The sequence below is a fragment of the Budorcas taxicolor genome, chromosome 7 (genome assembly GCF_023091745.1).
Source record: "Budorcas taxicolor isolate Tak-1 chromosome 7, Takin1.1, whole genome shotgun sequence".
In the NCBI taxonomy this organism is placed as follows: domain Eukaryota; kingdom Metazoa; phylum Chordata; class Mammalia; order Artiodactyla; family Bovidae; genus Budorcas; species Budorcas taxicolor.
This window is the reverse complement of record NC_068916.1, coordinates 53576042-53600837: the sequence shown is the minus strand read 5'-3', so window position 1 is coordinate 53600837 and position 24796 is coordinate 53576042. Positions and strand designations below refer to the sequence as shown.

The 24796-nt window shown below is 41.9% G+C and overlaps 1 protein-coding gene across 2 annotated transcripts in view; it reads right to left on the bottom strand.

The window, feature by feature from the left end:
* The window catches only part of ARHGAP26 (Rho GTPase activating protein 26), a 475905-nt gene that overhangs the window by 217137 nt on the left and 233972 nt on the right, over positions 1–24796 (bottom strand). For both annotated transcript variants that reach the window (XM_052642542.1, XM_052642543.1), the window contains exon 12: positions 3574–3610. In XM_052642542.1, coding sequence (XP_052498502.1) covers positions 3574–3610 — 37 coding nt within the window. The remainder of the gene's footprint in view (positions 1–3573; positions 3611–24796) is intronic.

The window sequence follows — 24796 nt, the reverse complement described above, 5'->3', positions numbered from 1 at the left end:
GAAACACTGTGAGCAGTTGATAAATGCTAACTATTAACAGCTATTATTATAAAACACACACCCTCTGTTGGCAATTCAAAGTCTAAAGAATATTTAAAGTAGAAGGTCAGCATCTTGTAGTAATCTATCCTCTGTCCTGCGGAGAAGGCAATGGCAACTCACTCCAGTACTCTTGCCTGGAAAATCCCATGGACGGAAAAGCCTGGTAGGCTGCAGTCCAGGGGGTCACTAACAGTCGGACACGACTGAGCGACTTCACTTTCACTTTTCACTTTCATGCACTGGAGAAGGAAATGGCAACCCACTCCAGTGTTCTTGCCTGGAGAATCCCAGGGACGGAGGAGCCTGGTGGGCTGCTGTTTATGGGGTCGCACAGAGTCGGACACGACTGAAGCGACTTAGCAGCAGCAGCATCCTCTATCCTGAGTAACAGCTTGCTGACAAATGTATTTCCAGACTTTTTTTCTAGCAATATATCTAGACAAGTCAAATAATTTATTTTAATAAATACACCATTCCATGATCTGAATTTTCAAAAGCTCAATGAACAGTATATGGGGGACACTGCTTCTGCAAATGTATCAAGATCTCTCTCATTCTTTTTCTTTTTCTTTTTGGTTTTAAGTGCTTTTTTTTTAAAATTTTATTTTCTTATTGAATGATAATTGCTTTATAGAATTTTGCTGTTTTCTGTCAAAAACATGAATCAGTTATAGGTAGACATATATCCCCTCCCTTCTGAACCTCCCTCCCATCTCCCTCCCCATTCCACCCTTCACCCTTTTAGGTTGATACAGAGCCCCTGTTTGAGTTTCCTGAGCCATACAATAAATTCCCATTGGCTATCTATTTTACATATGGTCTCTCATTCTTTTTAAAGGCTATAAAGTATTCTATGATACTTTTAATAAACTTCCTACTGAACATTTGGATTGTCTCCAGCTCTTCACCTATTATTATCAATGCTCTGGTGAACTTTTTTTTTTTTTTTAAACAGAAACATCTTTGTGCTCCAGTCTATTCTTTAGGACAAATCACTAGGTCAAACAATATCTACCTTTTTTTTTTTTAAATACTTGGGGAGTTTTTCTTTTTCTTTTTAACTTATTTTATATTGGAGTATAGGGCTTCTCTGGTGGCTCAAATGGTAAAGAATCCACCTGCAATGTGGGAGACCTGGGTTTGACCCCTGAGTCAGGAAGATCCCCTGAAGGAGGGCATGGCAACCCACTCCAGCACTCTTGCCTGGAGAATTTCCATGGACAGAGGAGCCTGGCGGGCTACAGTCCATGGGGTCGCAAAGAGTCGGACACGACTGAGCGACTGAGCACAGCACAGCACATAGCTGTGTACACATATATGCATCCATTCTTTTTCAGCATGGATTCTTTGGGCTTCCTAGGTGGTGCTACTGGTAAAGAACCCACTTGCCAATGCAGGAGATGTTTGAATTCTTTTCAAATTCTTTTACCATTTAGGTTGCCACATAATATTAAGCAGAGTCCCCTGTGCTATATAGTAGGTTCTTGTTGGTTGCCCATTTTAAATACAACAGTGTGTACACATCAATCAAAGGATGTTTACTTTTTAAAGGCTTCCAGTACCTATGTCCTAAAGGCCTTACAGAATGGTACAACCAGCTGGCATGCCCACCAGCAGAATCCTGGTCATCTTTCATATCTTTGGCACTTATCTCAAGGAGAGACAAGCAGGTTCGTAAGGTCAAAAGTTACAGGCAAGCTTCTGGTCTGGGGACGGGGGTGGGGGTGGTTCTCTATTCATATGTGTCTCAACCCCCACAGTTCTGGGTCCTTTATAACAGACATGGGTTGTAGGCTGGGGCATGGGGTGGGCATCTCCTATTTCAGCCTGCATGGCATCTACCCTCTCATGTCCCGGGGGTTTGCTGATCTCCCTGCAGGTAAACCACCATGCTCTCATTTTATGAGCACTTTTGAAACCATCGATCAAGGTGCATTGTTATCCTCTGGGTGGGCCAAAGCGAGACCATCTTGATGCTATCTTTCCTGGGAATCTGGACCTTCACAAGAGTGAGGCAAGGACTAAAAAATTCTATGGGCTTTATGATCCTGCAAGTATCATCCAGAGGACCCTTTCTTGTTGGTTCTCAGGTCTCCAGAACTGTCTGGCTTTCAAGCCTTGGTTCTTCAGCTCTTCCTACCTTACTTTGAATTACCCTGAGGACTTCACTGACTCGATGGACATGAATCTGAGTGAACTCCAGGAGTTGGTGATGGACAGGGAGGCCTGGCGTGCTGCGATTCACGGGGTCGCAAAGAGTCAGACACAACTGAGTGACTGAACTGAACTGAACTGAGGACTTCTATATTCCTTCATTATCTTTAATATTGTTTTTGCTATGGCTATTTTAGGACAAGTTAGCCAGAGCTGATTTCAGATATTCTAAAGAAATCCCACCTGACACAGAGAGGGAGGAACATGACTTGTTTCTTTGAATATTTACTTGAAAAACATTTTCCCTTGTTCAATTCCTGAGGGGAAAAAAGAAACAACAAAAAAATAGTTTTCCTCCCCTAAGGCCTCTGAACTTACCAACAGCAACCATTCCAAATTACTTAATATTTTATTTAAAACTTCTGATAAAATCTGTATTTTGGAAAGAATGAAAGAAGGGAAATCTCTACTCCATAATGGATTTCACACACACATAAAATGGCTCATCCTTTCGTCCACAAGAAGAGGCACTGTTTCACTGACTTTTCTAACAATACTAGAATTCATGGGAGGGCTACCTTGGAATCTTTTTCCAAATGGATTTTACAAAAGCAAATCTGAGGCAAGAGGACAGAATTTCCTTTGTACTCTGGTAGCAACGTGGAAGGAATTTGTGTTTTCCCCTATGCACCAAGGAGATGATCAGCCCAAACACTTAGCAAAAGCAGTTCCATTTTAATCCCATCATCTTTACAAGGTTACAGGTGCCCTTGGAAACCACAATTAACCAGAGTACTCAGAGAGCCAGTGGGGGGAGAAAGGTGCTATATAATGCTACAGAGGCTGCCCAGGGCCACTCCCATCAAAATGGAATATTATTACAGAGTTCACCGTCTCCACTCATAACTCTCCAGAGCAGCAACAAGGAACACAGCGTTAGTTACTAAGTGATCACTAAGATGGTTCTTGCCTCTTCAGGCCTCTGAGTGAGACCGTGTGGGAGGCAAAGTCAATTCTGGCTTCCCACAGGTCAGGGTGCTGGGGGAGCTGGGTATTATTGGATTAAGTGACTTTTAAGTGGTGACGGGAGCTACATTCTTAAGACAACACAGGATTAACTGAGATAATGTACATAAAAATTCTTTGCACCGTGTGAATGGTTATACAGTGCAAGATGTCATCACAGCCATGCCCGTCAGGCTCATTGACTGTCCTGACATGGTATATTAGGGCAGAAGCAGCTCAGACTGCACTGGGGGAATTGGGCCAACCCAATGTGCCCACAGCACCTCCTGGTGGTTCTTCCCCAGAATGGCAACTTCACCAGGCCCAGGCCCACACCCAGCTGAAGGAAAAGTATCTAAGCAACATACTTACTCCCTTCGCTCTGGCTGTCTTTGTTTGAGTTGTAGACCTGGAAAACAGAAATAACATTTACTTGTGTGCATTTTATACCACCCAACAGGTTCACTATAGAAAACCATTACCTTCTCCTTTTGCTTAGTATGTGCTAGAAAATGGAAGGCAATTTCTGGCCCCCAAATGGAAATTCCTTCTATTATTACTCACTTCCTAATATTTACTTTGGGAGAAGGTGACAGCACCCCACTCCAGTACTCTTGCCTGGAAAATCCCATGGACGGAGGAGCCTGGTAGGCTGCAGTCCAGGGGGGTCACTAAGAGTCGGACATGACTGAGCGACTTCACTTTCACTTTTCACTTTCATGCACTGGAGAAGGAAATGGCAACCCATTCCAGTGTTCTTGCCTGGAGAATCCCAGGGACGGGGGAGCCTAGTGGGCTGCCGTCTATGAGGTCGCACAGAGTTGGACACGACTGAAGCGACTTAGCAGCAGCAGACTTAGCAATATTTACTTCAGCTGTTCAGAGAATCACCTCTGGAGCTTTACTGTTAAAAAAAAAAAGTCATATACTTCCTTTAAAAAAAAAAACTAATATGTGTATATAAACTAAAAGGGAGAAAAAATTAATTAGTTACAAATCATTAAGCATTAACTGCACAGCAGGCAACGGCGTGAAGCAATTCACATGAATTATCTCAAATTATCTATGCAACAATTCTGTTGGGTAGAAACTGTTAATATCACTGATACATAGATGGAGAATTTGAGGCTAGAGAGGTTAACTAAGGTCTCACAGCTAGTACATGGCAAAGTCTGGACAAAGATACATTACAAACTGTTAAGTGTTAACACTGGCAAATGGGACCAGTAACTTTTTACTGTGAATTTAAAAGGAGAATATACTACTTTTATGACAAAAAATCCTTAAGTGATTTATACAAATCACAAAAGGGAATGAGTCCCAACATAAAACAGACAATGATACATTGGAAGAGTTGGCAAGCTTTTTCTTGTACAGGACTAGAAGGTAAACATTTTAGGCTTTGCGAGCTAAGAGGCAAAAGCCAAACCAATGATTATACAGGGACTTGAAAAACGAGAGAGACCACACATTTTCACGATTTTTTCCTGACAAAATCCAAATAGAGTAAGTTTTGAAAATACAGGTAGAATATTCCTAGCAGGTGAAAATCAATCTTATTGTTTCATGGCTGTCTTTTTTGGGGATGCTTGGCTTGGTTCTTCCAGGGGTTATACAGCTGGTTCTCAACTGTAAGAGTGGCCATCACAACCACTGGGAGTATCTTTTCTCAGGAGTGTAACTTTCTGAAATACAGATAAGACTAATGAGAAAAACAGAATTTTTATAGAGGGAAGATAGCATTTAGCTTAAATAGATGTCAAAGTGTTTCCTATCACTGAGTCAATGGCAAATGTTCACTTGTAAATACCATGTTGAGCTCATGGGCTACAAAAAACAGGTAGCCAGTTGGACTTGGCCTGCAGGGCAGGGTCTGCCAATCCCTGATATGCTGACATTATTAAGTAAGATGATAAAACCTCTGATTTAGAAAAAAAAAAAATCATAGCTCCAAAATCTTTCTTTGGTGCTTATGATCCTATAGATATGAAAAGGCATAGGATGAAGTTGGTGGTAACAAAAAAAACAAGGATATCCCCAATGATTGTAATGGTCACTGTTGGTTGAGAACCACTTATTTAACCCTTAGAGAAACAGAGCCAAGCAACTCTGAAAAGAGAGCCATGATATCCTAAGGGGGCTTCTTATCTACTAGTAAGTATCGGTGAGACTGATATTTACTGATACTGCTGGTCAAGAGCTAAGCAATAATTCCAACATGGCCCCCAGTTGCCTTGTGTCACTGGGTAAGTTTCTCACCCTCTCTGCATCTCAGCTGCCCTGTCTATAACCTGAAGGAGTCAGCCAAGAAGGTCTTTGAATGGTCAAACAGTAATTTGACAAATCTCCCATTTGTCAAATGGAGATAATCAAATAATCAAATGATTATTATTCATTTCTCAAAGACTGTACAAAGATAAATAGGCACACACTGAAGGTCAGAAAGATGAGGATAAAAGGGGTTTCTATATTTCAAGCACCACTGTCTGATGAATGAAAAGGCCTCAGACCAGAGGAGATAAGAATGGGGCAAAGAGGGAAGCAGAAACACAATCCTGCAGAGCCAAATGGGTACAGGTCAGACCAGCAGCCCACAGTCAATGGCATGCACTGCAACTGGACAGGTAGCTAAGGCAGACACAGGGGAAGACACCACACGCGGGCAAGTACTTTTTCCGGCCATCCCTGCTCACTTCATTCCTCCCAATAAATTCACACATTCTATTCCAGAGAATCCTGCTCCTGTTTCTAACTGGCAAAATCCAGAAGGAATAGCAAAACAAAACAAAACAGGCTTTCAGCCCTCCTTAATTAGGAGGTGAATTTGCACCAAATTACTTTCCTTTAAATGTCTCTTAGAGCTCAGGAGGCCCCTGCCTAGAACACTGAGGTATTCCCCAAACTGCAGAGGCGCGATCAATGAGCCAAAGGTGCCAGGAACATGTGCCGCCCGGTACTCTGAGGGCAGGCCATTAATCTCTGTCTGGTTTGAGTAAATGAGCCAAAGAGAATGAGTTTGAAATGAAGCTAACAAACCATGCCTGCCAGAACGGTATGACTACATGGCCCGACAAGGAAGGCCCGGGTAAGGAAGCAGCCTCATCATCACACAGGCTGGATGGTGTTATGGGAACAGTGCTAAGTGGAAATGGCTTTGTTCACAGGCACTCACCAAGTGCCATGCATGACATTATCAAATCTTTTTAACCACCTTGTCAATTAGCCACTAGTGTTGTTTGCATCTTATGGATGTGGAACTGGAGGCCAGAGAGGTTACATAGTTAATCCAAGGACAGAGAGCTGGAAGGTGGCATACTGGTCTATCTTGCTGCTGCAGCGAGGTTCCAATTGTCCTTTACTTTTCTGGGCAGTGGCAAATGCACACAACTACCAAGCTGTACTAGTAGTCTCTGGCGTATAAATACCTTCCATTCTGGCAGAAGTAAAGGGCATGCAATTCACCCCTTCAGAAATGCTCAGTCTGTTCTGGGAAAACCGTGAGATCTCACAGTTGCCCACTAATGCCAGACTGAGGTCCAGAGACAAGGGCAATTTCCCCAACTAAAAGGTCCCTTTGGCAGTGGCTTCTGCCTTAAGATTGATTAGTAGAGTTATCTCAGGTTTGTATGTTTTCAAGTAAGTCTCTAAGAGACTATGTCTTAAAAGGATAGAATTCAATTCTCCAGGACCAATTCACAGTGACATGAGTCACTCAACAATTCCTGAGTTATGACTCCAAGGAAGAATGAATCACTCAACACACAAACACAACAACCCAACTGAAGCTAAAGTCCATCCACCCTGCTTAGCCAGAGTGCCTAAAACCTGGCCCCATAATCAAGTCTCTTTTGGTTCTCTGGCTTTCTATAGTGCTTTCATTCCGGGATGCACCAGTTTCAGCTGAACTCTGTACATGCTGCTGTTGTTGCTGCTACGTTGCTTCAGTCCGACTCCATGCAACCCCATAGACGGCAGCCCACCAGGCTCCCCTGTCCCTGGGATTCTCCAGGCAAGAACACTGGAGTGGGCTGCCATTTCCTTTTCCAATGTATGAAAGTGAAAAGTGAAAGTGAAGTCGCTCAGTCGTGTCTGACTCTTCGCAACCCCATAGACTGCAGCCCACCAGGCTCCTCTGTCCATGGGATCGTCCAGGAAAGAGTACTGGAGTGGGGTGCCATTGCCTTCTTCCTGCACATGAGGGTCTGTTAAATATCCATACTGCTGAATATTATTTTTCAAGTGTACACTTCTAGAGAATACAAACTACAGATTTACTTTATGTTATGAGGGTCCACCTGAGACTCATTATAAAATAATTACAATAGCAATAATGGATTTAATACAAAGGATGATGACAAAAGACTTATCACGTGTCAGACACCACTCTGAGCACTCTAAAATGCATTATCTTGTTTAGTCTTCACACCAACCTAATTATTCCTGACATATAGATGAGAAAACTGAGGCATTAGAGAGGTTAGGTCATTTGCTCAAGGTTAGGCACCTGGAATTGGGCAGAATCCAGACGGAACTCCTACAGTCTGTCTCCAAAGCCCAAACTCTTAATAACTAACCATGTGATACCTAAGACATGATGATGATGACAATAAAGGTGATAAGATGCCATGGGTAGCCAGGGAAGGTGAGTCACTGGCATAAAGAATTTGCCATGAGTCAGAAAATGAAATTGGGAATTGCCTTTTGATTCTAGCCTGAAGCATTTACCACTAACCCATGTGACCAGCTGACATCTAACCCAGAAGTAAAACTTCATATTCTTTGAACCACAGGGCTCAATTCTGAAGATAAACACCAGGACAGGAAAGTAGGTCTTTGATACAAATCACAGGATACTGCAGTTCTGTGAGACCTCACCCAGAAGCTACAACGGGAATACAATTTAATTAAATCAAAGGAGGGTGAGGAAAGCCTTCATATGCTCCTATTGCATTAAGAAGTGATTTTGCAATCAGTTCTGCTCACTGATGAGCCAATTCAATTTACGTGTCCCTAGAGAATTAAGAGAACAGAGTTATTTCGGTTCCCAGAATTTTTTCACAGCTGTCCTTTATCACCATTATCCAGGTCTTACCAAGAAAGCATAGAAATTTTTTAACTTATAAATTAAAGGCATAAGTAAAGCAAGAATTAGACAAAGCAATCTCACTTTTCCCTCTGACACACAGCTGCATTAACACTTGGCCATATCACATTTTGGATCAAAATCTGCACAAAAGGAAAGTGCTGGAGAAACAGGTTCATGGACAAATTCACTTAAAACTGCTGTTCCTATCTCAGCTGCAAGTGAATTCACATTTAAGCTTTGTCATTCTCAGGTCTCTTCCAAGTAGCTTGGACCATCTAAGCCCCTCCCACCAGGCGGTTCCTCTTACGCGTCCATATGGAGAAATACAAAACAGAACTACCTGCCCATACTCCCAAACATTGCCCACGCTGGCTCTATACCATCAGAGACCATTTTTGTTGCTCCTCTCTTGTGACACAATGGACCTACCATCACTAGGGCTTGCTCTTTTCAACTGTCAGGGTGACAGATTTATGCTCATATGCTGCTTAGGTTCGAAGTCCAGCTCTACCAGTTACCAGCTATAGAGTTCAATCACTTCACATCTCTAAACCTCAGTCTTACCTAGTCTAAAAGAGGGATATTAATATTCCCTACCTCTTAGGGTCATTGTGAAAATTAAGTAAGACAATAGATAGAAAACATTTAACATGGAGGATAGAATACAAATTCTATAGCCCATAGAGCGTTCTGTAAAGATGGTCTTTCATCACCATCAGTGGCCCTCCTCTTTCCTTCTCTTCAGACTTATCCTCTATGGGATAAAAGGCTAAGCACAGGTCTGTGGTTTGAGGGACACAGCGACAGCGACCTCATTAGCCACACAATTTAACCAAATGAAACTAATTAAAGGACTAAAGGAAAGGAGACCATCTACAGTCAACTTGCAGAGCAATAGTTGTCAATGTTTTTTAAAACAACAGTTAAACATAAAAGTAACTACTTACCACACTTTTTCACCACCAGTTATGTGCCAGATACCACACCCAGCATTTACATGAATTATTTTATTTCATCCTCAAGCTTATGGGGTACTCCTACTTCCTCCACTTTATACCATCATGTAGATTAAATAAGTTTCCAAACGTTACAAAAGCCAACAAGTGGGAGAGCGTTTTGGTCTAGATTTGTATTCAATCACAACTTCATAGACTCCTCCACCCAGTACAATGGAAAAAAAAAAAGTTTGGCAATCAACAAAGAACTCAAAAGAAGCTAAGCAGTCATTAAAATGGCAACAACACAACCATTATGTAAGAACAGAATTTCCACCCAATTTAAACATAACAGTAATTCTATAAACTTCCAATTAATACAAGTATGGCAGTAACGGAAAACCACAACCAGCTGGAGACACTTTGGGATGCTCAAAAAGCATCCTTCGCAAAAGCTAACAGCAGAGAGAGAACTGGCAGCGGTGCCCGGGATGGTGCGGTGGACAGATCCGTGAGAGCACCACATTTGAATTTAAACAGGCTTACCATAGGCACTTTCAGTAAAAACCAAGAGAAGTTACTAGTAAGACACCCCTCATTTGTGCACCACCAACCAATAACGGACATGAATTTTTGCATCCAGGAGACCCTCTCTTCTCATATAAATTCATAGGTCAGCCTTCCAAGGCAAAAGAAATAAAAGCAAAAATAAATAAATAAACAAATGGGACCTAATCAAACTCATTTGTTACTCAGTCACTAAGTCATGTCTGATTCTTTGCAACCCTATGGACTGCAGCACACCAGGCTTCCCTGTCCTTCATCTCCTGGCATTTGCTCAAATTCATACCCATTGAGTCAGTTTGCCAAACTTACAAGCTTGCACAACAAAGGAAACCATTAACAAAACGGAAAGACAATGTATTTTTCTCCCGTAGAATATCTTCTATGGGAGAAGACAGTCACAACTGACAAGGGCTTAATTTACAATATACAGACAGCTCATACAATTTCATCACAACTACACCAAAAACCAACCCAACTGAAAAATGGGCAGAAGATATTTAGAAAAGAAGAGAAATAGACATTTCTCCAAAGAAGACATACTTTGGCCACCTGAGGCCAAGAGCTGACTCAATAGAAAAGACCCTGATGCTGGAAAAGACTGAAGGCAAGAGAAGGGGATGACAGAGGATGAGATGGTTGAATGGCATCACCGACTCAATGGACATGAGTTTGAGCAAGCTCCTGGAGATGGTGAAGGACAGGGAGGCCTGGCGTGCTGCAGTCCATGGGATCACAAAGAGTCGGAAACGACTGAGGGACTGAACAACAACAAGGCACATGAAAAGATGCTCATCACCGCTAGTTATTAGAGAAATGCAGATCAAACCACAGTGAGTTACCACCTCATACAAGTCAGAATGGCCACCATTTAAAAACATCTACAAATAACAAATGCTGGGAAGGGTGTGGAGAAAAGGGAACCCTTCTGTATGTTGGGAAGAATGTAAATTGGTGCCGCCACTATGGAAAATAGTATGGAGGTTTCTTCAACAAGTAAAAAATAGAGCCGTCATATGATCTAGCAATCCCATTCCTGGGCAGATATCTAGAGAAAATTCTAATTTGAAAAGATATATGCACCCCAAGTTCATAACAGCACTATTTACAATAGCCAAGACATGGCAGCAATCTAATGTCCACTGATAGGTGAATGGATAAGATGTGGTACATATATACAATGGAATATTACTCAGCCATAAAAAAGAGTGAAATAACGGCATTTGCAGCAACATCTAGATCCATTCAGAAGGCACTTCTCATACTAAGTGAAGTAAGTCATAAAGAGAAAGACAAATAGCATGTGATATCACATATGCCTGGAACCTAAAATATGACACAAATTAACTTCTTTACAAAAGAGAAACAGATTCAAGATACAGAGAACAAACATACAGTTACCAAAGGGGAAAGGGGGTGAGGGGGATAAATTGAGAGTATGGGATTAGCAGATACAAACTGCTATATATAAAAGAGAAACAACAAGGTCCGACACTGTTTAGCAGGGAGCTATATTCAATGCCCTACAATTAAGTATAATGGAAAAAAATGAATCGTTTGACTCTTAAGCCTATGGGGATAAAATCAGTTTAAAGAGCCTGGAGTAAATGAGGATATGTCTCAACTCGAGGCGCCAGAGCTGGGGCGCTACTATTGGTTCCTCCTTCTCCCACTAGAAACATGCCTCTTGTCACCACAGTCTGAGCGACAGAAGGTGGCCAGAGAAGCAAGGAAAATGGCTGCTGCTGCTCTTCTAATTCTCACCGGGCAGCACCTCCTCTGGCTTGCCCTTTCCACTGCCACCAGTACTGCATCTGCTGTTGTAGGGAGGCTCTTTCAAAAGCGAAACCAATAAACACATGTCTGATGGCTCTTCCCCATGACCTGTTCCTAAACAAACACGAAGACCCTGCTCTTCATGCAAAGAGGTTTAGTAACTGGAATATAGTAGGCCACTCAATATTGACTGGATGAATGTTTGTGAGTAGAGGAATAAAAGAGATGTAAGTTTTTTAACAATCTCCAAGTTGAAGCAACGAGGACAATGCATTGATGGATCAACCAGACAGAAAGTAAGCCAGATCTATCACTGCCAGGTGAGTATGCCTCATTCTTCTCAACACCTGGCAAATTCACTATGAATCTTTACCTCAGAGAGGAAGAGAAATACACAATTCAGGTCTTATTACAAGACAATATAAGGCAGATTTATCTTACTTGGCTTAACTTCAGGCTGTCAAAACCCTTTACAGAGTCATTCATTTTCTATAGCACACTGATGAATGCTAGCTTTACACCCCACAATTGACCACAAATGCTGCTAATGCTAGTCCATGGCATCACCAGGAAGGCGTTATTGTAGTTCAAGGTACCGAGGCTCCCTCCCCCATGCAACACAGGCACCTTAGGAGGAAGGCACTCTCTTGGAAAATGGCCCAGCACAAGTGACTAAATGGCCATGCTCCCAAAGTCAGCTGAATAGTCTTTGACTCTGTAGACTTGCTCAGCAGCACACCAGCTCACTGGTGACTAAAAGTGACCCCCTGCGCTTCAACATGACTATGACAATGATGATGACTAGAAAAACACACTTTTTGTTCCATTAATTCAAGCATCGTCTGCTGCTTGAACTAAAGGCTCTAAAAGGGCTTATCTCTTGTACAGTTCCTCAGGAACACCAGGGGGGAAGCAAAGTACTCAGAACATCTGCTCCCATTTCCTCTACTCAGTACCCACGCTTTCTATGTCCAGGGATTCTGCCCTCATTTTCCTTGGGAGCCACCTCACCACCAAGTCCTTGCTGTTTGGGGCAGGAAGTGGGGGTGGGGGTGCTGAGCCTAATTCCATCTTTGGGTGTGGCCAGAGGATCCAGACCTGGTATCCCAGAGTGCGTGTGATTCTCCCCAGGCCAAATGCAGTCGACAGGATTTGTGTTTAAATGTTTTTATTACACCAGCGGGAATGAGGCCTTGTTAGAACAGGACCCATGCTTGGAGCTTCTGTAGCTGACTCTGCCACCACAGGCACAAAGACTGAGCACAGGCCAAAGGAAGTGGAGTGATGACATGAAGGGAGACCGGACTTCAGGGCACTACCCGAGCTACTGAGATGTGGCTCAGTGTCATCCCTGCTCTCTCCACGAGTGAACCAGCAGGGTTCTTTTTTTAAAAAAAAAAAATTGTGTTTCTATTGCTTGTAGCCAAGAGTTCTGGCAAAAAAAAAAAAAAAGCTAATGAGAGAAAAGCCTAATTAAGCTTTATAGGGAACTCTTAAATGAAGAACAAAGAAAAATACACAACACAGTAGAGAGGCAAAGTAATCTCATTCATCCTTGATTTTCCCCCTTCCTTCTCTTTCCTTCTACTTCACATACCCAGCCAGTGCCAGGATTTATCACTGTCCTGCATCCTGAGTCTATCCCTCATCCCCACTTCTCCTTCACTGCTCAAGGTCAGGCTGTGTCTTCTCATTTGTATCTCGACATTGGCCTTCTCCCTGGACTTGCTGACTTCTCTCTCTCTGCTCTAATCTATCTGACACACTGCTCCTGGAAAATGTGTTGCCCTAAACCACAGCTCTGGCTGGAGAACAAACTTCGAAACATCACAATACTGGTCCTTCAAATACTCAAAGGACCTATCATGTCCAAGAAGAGGAAGACTTACTGCTCTAAATGGAGATGAAAGTCAGGGTGGAGTTCCAGGAAAGTAGATTTCAATTGGACGAAAATAACCGGCAGTTAGGAGCTGTTCTGGAGAAGGCAATGGCACCTCACTCCAGTACTCTTGCCTGGAAAATCCCATGGACGGAAGAGCCTGGAAGGCTGCAGTCCATGGGGTCGCTGAGGGTCAGACACGACTGAACGACTTCACTTTCACTTTTCACTTTCATGCGTTGGAGAAGGAAATGGCAACCCACTCCAGTGTTCTTGCCTGGAGAATCCCAGGGACGGGGAGCCTGGTGGGCTGCCATCTATGGGGTCGCACAGAGTCAGACACGACTGAAGCGACTTAGCAGCAGCAGGAGCTCTTCTCAGTCCACTGAAGTAGGGAGGCTGGCTGAATGTCATTCCCATACATAAGACTAAGCCCTGTTTCATCCAGAAGGCAACCCTGGGCATTCCTGGGCTGATACAGTCAGCCTCATTCATTATTGTTAGCCCATCCTTCCACCTGTACAAGAACTGGAGGAAATCCAGAACAAGGGGGAATGGAGGTGGTTGAGGCAAAGTGGAGTGGTGGACAGAATGGGCTGTGTACCCTGGAGACTTGGCATAAAGGCCTGGTTCCATGGGCCTTTCTGGCTGTGGGCCTTCAGATGGTTATTTAACATTTGAGCCTGTTTTTTTCTTAGAGTAAAGTATAGCTAAGTAATAATATCTGTGGGAGTGATGGGAGAATTAGAAGTAGTTTCACAGCGCCTGAAAGTGCTCAAAAATGTCATTTCCCTTTCTTCTACCTTCATGAAGAGTTCCTACCTTACTTAACGGCTGCAGACCTCCCTCCTGTATCCTCTCTCTGACTTCTCACTCCTCGAACAGCCTACTCTATAGAATTTAATGCTTTAGGATACAACTTTGCATTTTTCATTATTTCTCATCTCCAAATATCTCCCCAATGGCTACTTTTGCCTTACACTTTCCTGGGGGATCACCCAGCTTCTAACACAGGGCTGGCATATATACAGTCCAGGAAATCACCGCTGACTGAGGGACAGGAGCTTAAAACATGGGACCCACATTCTCTTGTCTGAGTCTTCCTCAGTGGGTCAGGAGCCGGTCATAAGGACCTTAATGAGCAGATTATTCTTAAAGCAGCACTTCCCACTTTTGAGTGTTGCTGGCATTTACTACCGTTCCCTGTCAGAAATCACAAATGAAGCCAACAGAATTTCAAAGGAAAAGGTGAAACAGCTCCTCCTGGAGTATATAGGTGGCAGGGTCCACCCAGATATCCAGTGGAGGGGTAAGCTAACTGCTTTAACCAGCTTCGTGAGCAAAATGTTTCTGGGACTATTAACACTGAGTGTTGTTGGAGGGTGTTTCCGCTCTGCCACAGAACTTTGATTTGCATGTTATATAAACACTGTTGTCATAGTTATAATTCAGGAAGCTTTGTTGCTTGACCTCAAGAAAAAAATTCAACCTCAAATCAGGGTGACACTGACTCTCGAGACCACAATAGACCATCAGTGGGTAAGATCTGCCAAATTCCTTTAAGCTTCTAGAAGGAACTACTATATTTGGGGCAACAAGCAAGCAACAAGAAGAGGAAACTCTGCAATATTATGCAATTTCCTTGTATTTCATATTCAGAAATCCTGAAAACCCCTATAAGCAACTTCCCTAGCTTTCAAACCAAGATTGGAGTCACTGCCAATGTAAACAAAACTGGACACAAAAGAGGAAAAAAGAAATCTGATGTACAAGTCAGAAAAGCGTCTCAGGGAAAATTTAAAGGCAACACAAAGCACACAAGCTCGTGTGATATCAAACGCACGACAGTTAAACACATGGCGTGTGAGCTGACAGGTATGGAGGACGTGGCCGGCTCATAATGTGAGGAGTCTTCTGGCTTTAAAATTTCCTGGCTTCATGCTCATGTAAAAGGGTGTGAACCCATTAGTCCATCAGCCTGGTGTCTCTGTGAGGAGAAGGGGGATCATCTCCCCATTCTCCAAAGACCGTGCTCTTAAACAGAGGAGGTCTTTCTGTGTTCCTCTCTCCTCTCCTCTCTTTCTCTCTGTCTTAGGAAATAGTGACACAGTACCATCAGCAGAAGAAGGAACTTTGTTCTTTTGTACTTTGGAAAACTGCAAATGAGAAACTCCTTGGTCCCGTATACGTGATCCCCAAGTGGGAGCGTGTGAGGTGCTGCTGCCAGAGCAGGGCAGGAGGAAGGAGAGCCAGAGGGTGAGACACTGGACAGAATCCACTCCTTTCACCTTCCAGCCCTCTGTCCTTCAGAGGACTTAAGCGAGTGGCTTTTATACTGAGCTCATTAATCTGCACAATGCATCTTTGTGAGGCAGGAGGTGAATTTATCCAACACAGACACAGGTGACTTCTTTCTTTGCCTCAGACAACTGCGAGGTCGGAGTACCGCATTTTCAGACAGATGACTGACTCAAAACCAAGCTCCCTTAGATGCAGGACCTCTCCTAAATTTATAGGAATAATCCTGATGCCAACCCACGGATATGCAGCAAGGAGTTCTGGGAATAGCCACGTCCTTGCTCTGACAGGGGATCCCTAACTCTATGACATGAGGAATCTCTGTATTTTCCGACAATTTCCAATGAAAGGAATGCGGTTTGCAAAGAAAAGTAGATTCTATTGAGTTGGCCAAAATGTTCATTCAGAGTTTTCTGTAACAGCTTATGGAAAAATCAAAATGAACATTTTGGCCAACCCAATAGAATGCTTTCTGGTTCTACAGAGGAAGTTGAGCTCTTCCTCAGCTCCACACAGTGTGAAAGGGAGGAGGTTTATCGAGATTCCCTAGCACTTCCCGCACAGCAATGGTGCTAAAGGGTAAGGGTGGGACCTTGGGAATGACCTCCATTCCTCAGGTGTTTTAACATATTCTTACATCTGCCTTATCACATATCTAACCATCTCTCTCATCCACCAACACAGCTTACTTCTTTAATAAGTTTTAAAGTAAGTTGCAGATATCAGGTCTTCCCTTCTAAACACTTTGGTAAGCTCATCACTCACTAAGGTTCAATATTATCAGTCTTTTAAGGCAAAAGTTTTATCTACAGGGAAATGCACAATTCTTAAGGGAGTTGTGACAAAGTCATGCATGAAGGTGTCCTTAACCCATATCAAGGTAGAGACTTTACCATCACTTCAGACAGTTCTCTCAGATCTCTCCATTTTACCCTCAAAACACACACACCCATGCACAACCACTGTGCTGTGTTTTCATTTGCTCTCACCACTAGCTTTGCCTGTTCAAGAACATCATACAAATGGCATCATACCGACCATACTCTCTATGGCTGCCTATTTCATTCAACATAAAATTTTCGAGATTCATTCCCATTTTGGCCTGAATTAGTACTCTGACTTTTTCAGTGCTGAGTAATATTTTATTTGACTATATTACTGTTGACTGACTCTCCTGTATATAGACATCTAGACTGTTCTCCCTCTTTGGCTATTATACATGAAGTTGCTCTGAATGTCTTTGTGTAAATCTTTTTGAAGACCTACCACTTCATTTTCTCTTGTGTAAATATCTCAGGGTGGAACTGCTGGATTATGAGGCAGGCTTTTTATGTGTTGTTAAATAAGAAACTGCCAAGGTCTTTTACCAAATGTTCATTTACAATCCCACCAATAATATATAAGAGTTCTAAGTGCTCCACATACTCACCAACACGTGGTATTGTCAGTTCTTTAATTTTAGCCATTTTGGTGGCTATGTAGTAATATCTCATCATGATTTTAAGATGCATTTCCCTGATGACTAGTGATGTAGTGTATTTTTTTCTTATGCTTACTAGACATTCTTAAGGTGTTTCTTCATGAGGTGTTTCTTCAAGTCTTTTGTCCATCTTTTAAATGAATTGGTCTTTTTATTATTGAGTTTTTATGAGTTGTCTCTACATTCTGGACATAAGTCCTTTGTCAGATGCATGTTTTGCAAATATCTTCTCCCCTACTGTGGCTTGCCAATTGACTTTCTCAATGGTGGTTTTTGGTAAGCACATGTTTTTGATTTTAATTAAGTCAAAATTTTCATTTTTGGGCAGGGCTATTGCTTTCTGTATCTCATTAAGAAACCAATGCTAAACTCAGATTGCAAAGATTTGTCCTGTGCTTTCTTTTGGAAGGCTTATAGTTTTAGTTTTTATGTTTATGTTTCATCTTGAATTAATTTCCCTAGTTTGTAAACATAATTTACAGCTGCTTCTGAGTCACAGCCTAGATTTGGAACTTGCTGGTTTAAAATACAAATTTAAGACAAGGAGCCCTAACACACTTCACTCCCCTTTCCCCAACCCCAGGAAGCTATCACGTAGAATTGATCCACATCACTTTTGGGAGTCTGCACATTGTTAGAAAACTAATACATACTCTGTACCCCCAGCTAAGGACAGGGCATAAGAATGCTGAAGTTTGTAAAGATTTACATACATGCCCAATACTGATATTCAGGGTATACGGCTAACCACACAGCTGTGATCTGAATAGTCAGGGAGCCTGAAGGTGACAAGTAGAGTGGTCTTGACCAGCCACTGACGTCCTGTGTGACCCTGATCCAGCCTCTCCCTCTCTCTGGACTTAATTTCCTAGTCCATCAAAGAGGGGCTGGAAACAGAGCTGCTTAAAAAAATTCAACTCCCTTACTATTACTACTTCACATTTTTAACACACCACCATCAAAAGTAAACTTCTTTGGCCTGAAGGGCTCATGTCAACACTCCACTCACTTTAAGGATTTCCCATTACAACAGAAGGGTAGCACCTTATATCTTATCAGCAACCTGCTAAATTGGGATTTGCTGACAATTAAGAATGAGGCCCCAGAAGTTTAGAGGAACAGGGACTAAGGACTGAAAAGGAAAAGGAGGCAGGGTTGGAAGGTTGCTGATCAAAGGCCAGCTCACTGAACAATATGGTTTAAAATGGACCAGGAAGAAAAAGGTTGTTGCTAGTGTTCACATCAAAAGCACAAAGCGCCCAACCCAAGATTCTCTTGCTTCTTCTTTGGAGAAAGCCAAAGCACGCTGTACACAGAGCCATGGAGCTGGTTATGAGCACAGCCAGCTGCCAAAGTCAGCTGGGAGGGCTAAGCTCACTTGGTCCCCTCCCCAGAGTGGCGGACAGAAGAGATTAGGACGTGCTTTACTTCTGATCTGCATTTGAGAGCATGGCAGGTAAACACACAAACCAAAGGCTGCTTCTGGTCCCTTTCCTACAGCACTTGATATGGTTAGTAGGCACTTGATAGCCTGTGGTCTTTAAAAATTCATCTCTTCTGAACCCTTCCAGCCCTGCTCCACAGACAACACTGCAGGTTCTTCTACCCTGTGCTAATCTTCTTCAATTTGGAGGCAGGGGGAGGGAAGTACTTACACATAAATATTATAAATGAGAATAAAATCATCACAAATACAAAGTAATCATAAATATAAAACATACTGATACATATATATTTATACACAGTCGATTCTCATTATTCACAGTAATTATGTTTTTTAAAGTCACCACAAACACCGAACCAGTGATCATAGAGAGAATACAGGGTTAAATTCCTACAAGCCTCTGGTGACAATATTTTCATCAACTGATCAGCATACAACCCTGTTTACGTGCTTCTGTTTCAAGATACCTTATCTAATGTATACCACTAATTCATTACCGTTGAACTCATGGTACAGCACCGTAACTGACGCCTGAACAAAGCTCACCCAACACTTGTTTGCTCAGTAAGGCTCACCACAGCCTTCCTGTGCTTAGGAACAGTAGTCAGCACCTTCAGTACTGTGCAGAGGGCCATTTTAAACAGTGAAATCAACAGCAAAGAGCACAAAAACACAAAATATACTAAAATATTAAGTGTACTAAATAGCAAAAAGAATACTTAATTATGGCATGATGACTGAAAGAAGCCAGAGGGTCACCTTGTCCACCCTCAGCTGGGAACATGTGTATTGAGCAACTGAAGTTTTTCTCTGCTCTGCAGACATGTACAAATGACTGTGAAAGCACCACAAACATCAATTTAGAGGTACAAGGAAATTTCAGCAAGCAGGTGAATTCACAAACACAGAATCTATAAATAACAGGGATCAATTGTATGTACATACACATACATACACATAAAATATTTTGAGCATAAAAGTACAAAAACATTATGTAAGTCATGATGCAGATTTTATAGATATTAGCAGTTTTCTAAATTTTGTTTCTGAGATCTTAAAGAAACTGAATATCACAGTCCCTTAGCCTTATCTCTACCCCTTTCTCCTTGTACCCCAAAGATGGTATGTACATTCCATGTTTTAATACTTCTACTACATATGCACATGTTTACATACAACAGTTTTATGTTTTTAAAATGCACATAGATAGCTTATACCATATATACATATATCTGATCTTGCAAATTGCTTCTTCACTTACCATTACATTTGCAAGATTTATCCACATTAATACATACAGATCAAGTTCATTCATTTAATCCAAATAAAGTATGCTATTACTAGTCCATTGTATATATGTCCATAACAATATAGGTTATTTTCAATTTTCCACTATTACAAACTACACTGCAATGAACAACCTTTTACGTATCTCCTTTTGTACTCATGTGTGTTTTCTTGGCAACAAAATCAGCAAACCACAGCTGGTGGGTCACATCCAGTTGGTCCTGTGTAAGTAAGGATTTTTTGAAAAAAAGATCTGCTCAATCACAGATGGTCCGTGATTGCTTTCGCGCCACGACAGCAGGGCCGAGTCATTTCAACACAGGTCACTGGAGGGTATGTGCACCTTCAGCCTTACTAAGTTTTGGATGGATTTTCCAATTTACTCTCCATCAGCAGTACACTTTGAGAATTCCTTGGCTTACTCTAAAAATTCCCAAAGCTCCTTGCTTAGCTCTCTTTATCACACTCTCATTCCACACACAACCCCTGGAAATGTCATCCACTTCTGCAGCTTCCACAAATGACTCGATGCAGATGGCTCCCTACCTCTAAACATGCGATCTCAGCCTTGCCCCTGCTTTGTGAGGAGCACATCTCCATTTCTGATTACGTATCAGTCATCTCCACTTGGGAATTTCCCTGAACCTCAAACCCAGCATCCATTTCTCCTCTCACCACCAAGAAAGGTTTCTTGAGACAATGAAAGGAGTAACACCTTAAAACTTGTGAATAGGCAGCTAAATGAGAACTTGTTTTCAGTTGGCTGACACAAGGTCATTTAATAGGAAAAAGAATACACAGACCTATTTTCACACAGCAACTCGGCTCCTTTCTAGTTGTGATACCTTTCTATGGCTCAAATTTCCCATCTGCAATATAGAGATTATTCCACCCAAACTGAGGGATGAGACATCAGCAGGCAGGCAGCTGGCACAGTGCCCAGCACACACAGTAGTTAATAACCACTGTCTTGGTTAATGGCATCACTTTAATCTCAGTAACTTGGACCTAAAACTCCTGTCTTTATTCCCACATCTCATCAGGTGACAATAACTATATTTTATTTTCAAAGTGATGATCATATCTATTCCTTCCTTTTCAGTCCCAAGACTACTTTTGAGGAGTTAGTACCTCCTACGTGTAATGTCTTCAAACTGGTTCAAACTGGTTTGACTTTTGCCCTTCCCCTTGCCAATATATCCTTCATGTGGCCAAAGCTCTGAAATCACTTCTGCTTCAAAACCTTTGTGGTCAAATCACTCCCTGACGGTACAATGCCCAGATTTCTATCTCAGGCCTCTGGCAAGCTGGCCCCAGCATTTCTTACTTCCTACTTTCTCTTCCCTAACCTCATGTCCAAGCTACACTCAGTGTCTGGCTATTTCCTATGCCTGCCACAGGCTATTCTGTCTAAGAAACCTTGTCCCTGTATTTCTGGCAAAGAAAGGCTTTCTATTCATCTCTGCCTGTGTATAGCCCTCAAAGCCCTACTTATATGCGCCTGCTCTCCTAAGCTGTCCTCAACTCCCTTGTCTAAAACCATCTCTTCTATTTCAAAGACCTGTGTTTACACCTCACATGCATCACTTTCACTCTGAAATAAAGGCAAGGCAATAGGTTTATCTTTGTAGATCCCAGAGGGCCTTGTACATAGCTGGCATTCAAATACATTTGATGAATGACCTTATGAATCAAAGCCACTGAAAACGCTGTTAATGCACATCCTAGACTCAGTTTACATTAACTTAGAAAGTGCCAATCAAAGCACTGAAAGAAGTCAGGAAATTACAAAAGAGTTTAGTATTTAGAGAAACCTGGGAAGAGCAAACTGCCATCTGTCCATCAGCAGTTTAAGTATCAAACTGCTCATTTAGAGTTTTGCTCACATCAAGGTTAAGCAGTGAGCAGCAGGCCCAGGCACAGAACATAACCTTCTCACTCCTGGAAGTGCGTCAGCCATGGAAAAAAAAACAAGGTGACTTAAAGTGTGGCAGCTTATCTGGTTTCTTCTATGGCAACTAAACTTTACATATTCCATGTGCTTAGAAATCACTGCTGCCTTTCTTAAACTGTCTCGGAGCATTTCACATCAGTTCAGAAATAAAGCCTTGTGAGATAATAATAATTTGAAGGGGAAAAAATGAAGGCAGATCTCCATTTTACTCTGTTTTGATGCCATACCAAATCTCCAGAAGATATTTACCTTAGAATGGGATGCATTCAAGCAATGATAAAATACATAAAATAGCTTGAGGCCTTAATATATAAAGAGCTCTTATAATCAATAAGAGAAAGGCAAATAGAAAAACAAATGGGACAAAGGATAAACTATTCACAAAAGGAGAACAAGTATTCAATAAACATGGAGAATATTTAAACTTGACAGAAAATAAACTGAAATTATAACAATGATATTATTGTTTATCTTTTGAAAAAACTTCTAAAAATTTAAGATGGTATCAGTATAGATGTGGGCTCAGGGAAATAGATACTTCAATATGTGAATTACAGAAGTATAAATTGACAGTCTTCATTGAAGAACAAGATTCAAAAATGGATCCATGTGTTTATCAAGTATGGTACTTCTATGAATCTATGCTAAGGAGAGAATCATAGACAGTAGCCCAAAGAGGGAATTTAGTGAATATATAAAACTCCCTGATGCTATATGTGAAATGTTATTTATTTATACATTTTTCTGAGGTGAATGCATATGATTTTCTTAATATCATCAAAGGAGTTTGTAAGTCACCCAAGAACTTCTGGCTGAGAAATAATACCTAGAAATAAGGTGTGATGGGCACTGCTAGTTGTCTATAGAATGTCCATCTTCCTTTGTCTTCCTTAAGAACTGACCCCCTGATTATGTAGAAGCAAAACATCATTCAGCTGAAATCAACACCATTCTTTTAGGCAGGAATGTGAGTCAGTCCAGCCAATGAGACACGAGTGGATGCAAACTGAGGATTTCTGGGAACCTTCTGTTCCTCTCACACATATTAACTCTTCTTTCCTTCTTCCATCCTTCTCCCTGCCTGATCCCCAGACACAAGGCAAGGATGCACCAATCATCTTGCAGTCATGAGGTGACAAGGAAGACAAAAGCTTCCACCCTAAGGACAGAGGAGCACAAGTATGGGAGAAATCTGGGTCCCTGAAGGCTTCTCAGAGCCACCTATCTGTCCCATACTGTCCACCCTACGTCTTAATGCCCAAACAGCTCCCATTTCTTTTAAGCCACTGTTCGGTGGATTTTCAGCTGTTAACACTAAAACTCATGACTAAACTAGTACATACGATAAAAATATAATAAATTAAATGAAAATCCTATCGATAATAGCATATGTGTAAAGCAATCCATTTTATTTATAATAGAAAAAAAGGTTGAAAGCACAAACGTCAAAAATTAGCCCTTATTCTCTGTGAGAGAGATGAGTGATATTCATTTTCCCCCTTATGCTTTTGATTATTTTCCATATTTGACCATTTTCAAAACAATAGAAACAAAGGATTAGTACCTTTGAGCCTGATTTACCATCGAATAGCAAGGAGGATTAGCCTCAGACATCAAGGACAAACACAACTTGTTCTGTTTCAGATGAACTTGGGTAGCAGACAGTCCATGACCCATCCTAGCTCTACCCTGCCTACCAAAAGGCTGCAGTCTAGGGTGGGAGCAGAGAGGGAGCTGGGAAAGTTCTGTAGGGCTGCTCTGGGGCGCATGGCAGTCCCAGGCAGTGCTCAGGCCACCTGGACAAAATAATCCTGATACAAGGCCTGTATGAGGTGCTGTAGGTGAGCAGGCACCTTGAACAACTGCTTCTGGGTCACATCAAGGCAATGCAGACGAGGAGGACCCGAGATGGTCTCCCTGCGAGCCCACACCTGGCCACCAGGAAGGATGATCCCACAGTCTCTTGGAAGCCTCTGGTATATCTTCTTCCTTAAAACATCAGGCTCAATAAACAGAGCTTGAGATTTAAAGCCAGGTTAGCCAACTGCAGACATGCTGCACCTCAAAGCTGAAGGAATGATGTCTTTTCAAAACCTTTCAAGAAAAATGGCATGCGGGCCTACCTCATTATATTATGTTTCGCTTTATTGCACTTCCCAGCTAGTGCATTTTTTAACAAATCGAAGGTTGGTAGCAACACTGCATCAAGCAAGTCTATCAGCAACACGTTTCCATTAGCATTTGTTCGCTCTGTGTCTCTATGTCACATTTTGGTGATTCTCACATTCAAACTGTTCCATTATTATTATACTTGTTATGGTGATCTATGATCTCTGATGATACTACTGTCAACATGTTGCTATTTTTTTAGCAATAAAAATTTTTTTTCATTTTTATTTTAAAATTTTAATTTTAAAATTAAAGTATGTACATTGTTGTTTTTTTGACATAATGCTACTACATACAATAGCCTACAGTATAGGGTACATGTAACTTTGGTCTGCACTGGGAAACCAGCAAATTCAGGTGACTTGCTTTATTGTGATACTTGCTTTATAGAGGTATCTGGAACTGAACCTGTAACATCCCTGAGGTGTTCCTATGCAACAAAGGGTAAGCTCAGACACAAGCACACAAAACAGCAAGGCTGGAACTGATAGACCCTGCAGTAAAATTGTTTCTTCCTTCCTGTTAAGATTCCTTCCTTCTACTCCCCAAAGGATTCCACAGGGCTGCCAGGCTGTATAACCATTACTCCTGCCCTGCTGTGCCCCTCTGTTTACTGTTTAAATAGCAGAGTTTCCCTGTAAAGTCTAAACAGTAGAGATGGACCCCATCCCCCAGGAGACAAACTCTCTCCTGCCCCAGAGCGGAGGCAGTAGCCAAATTTAG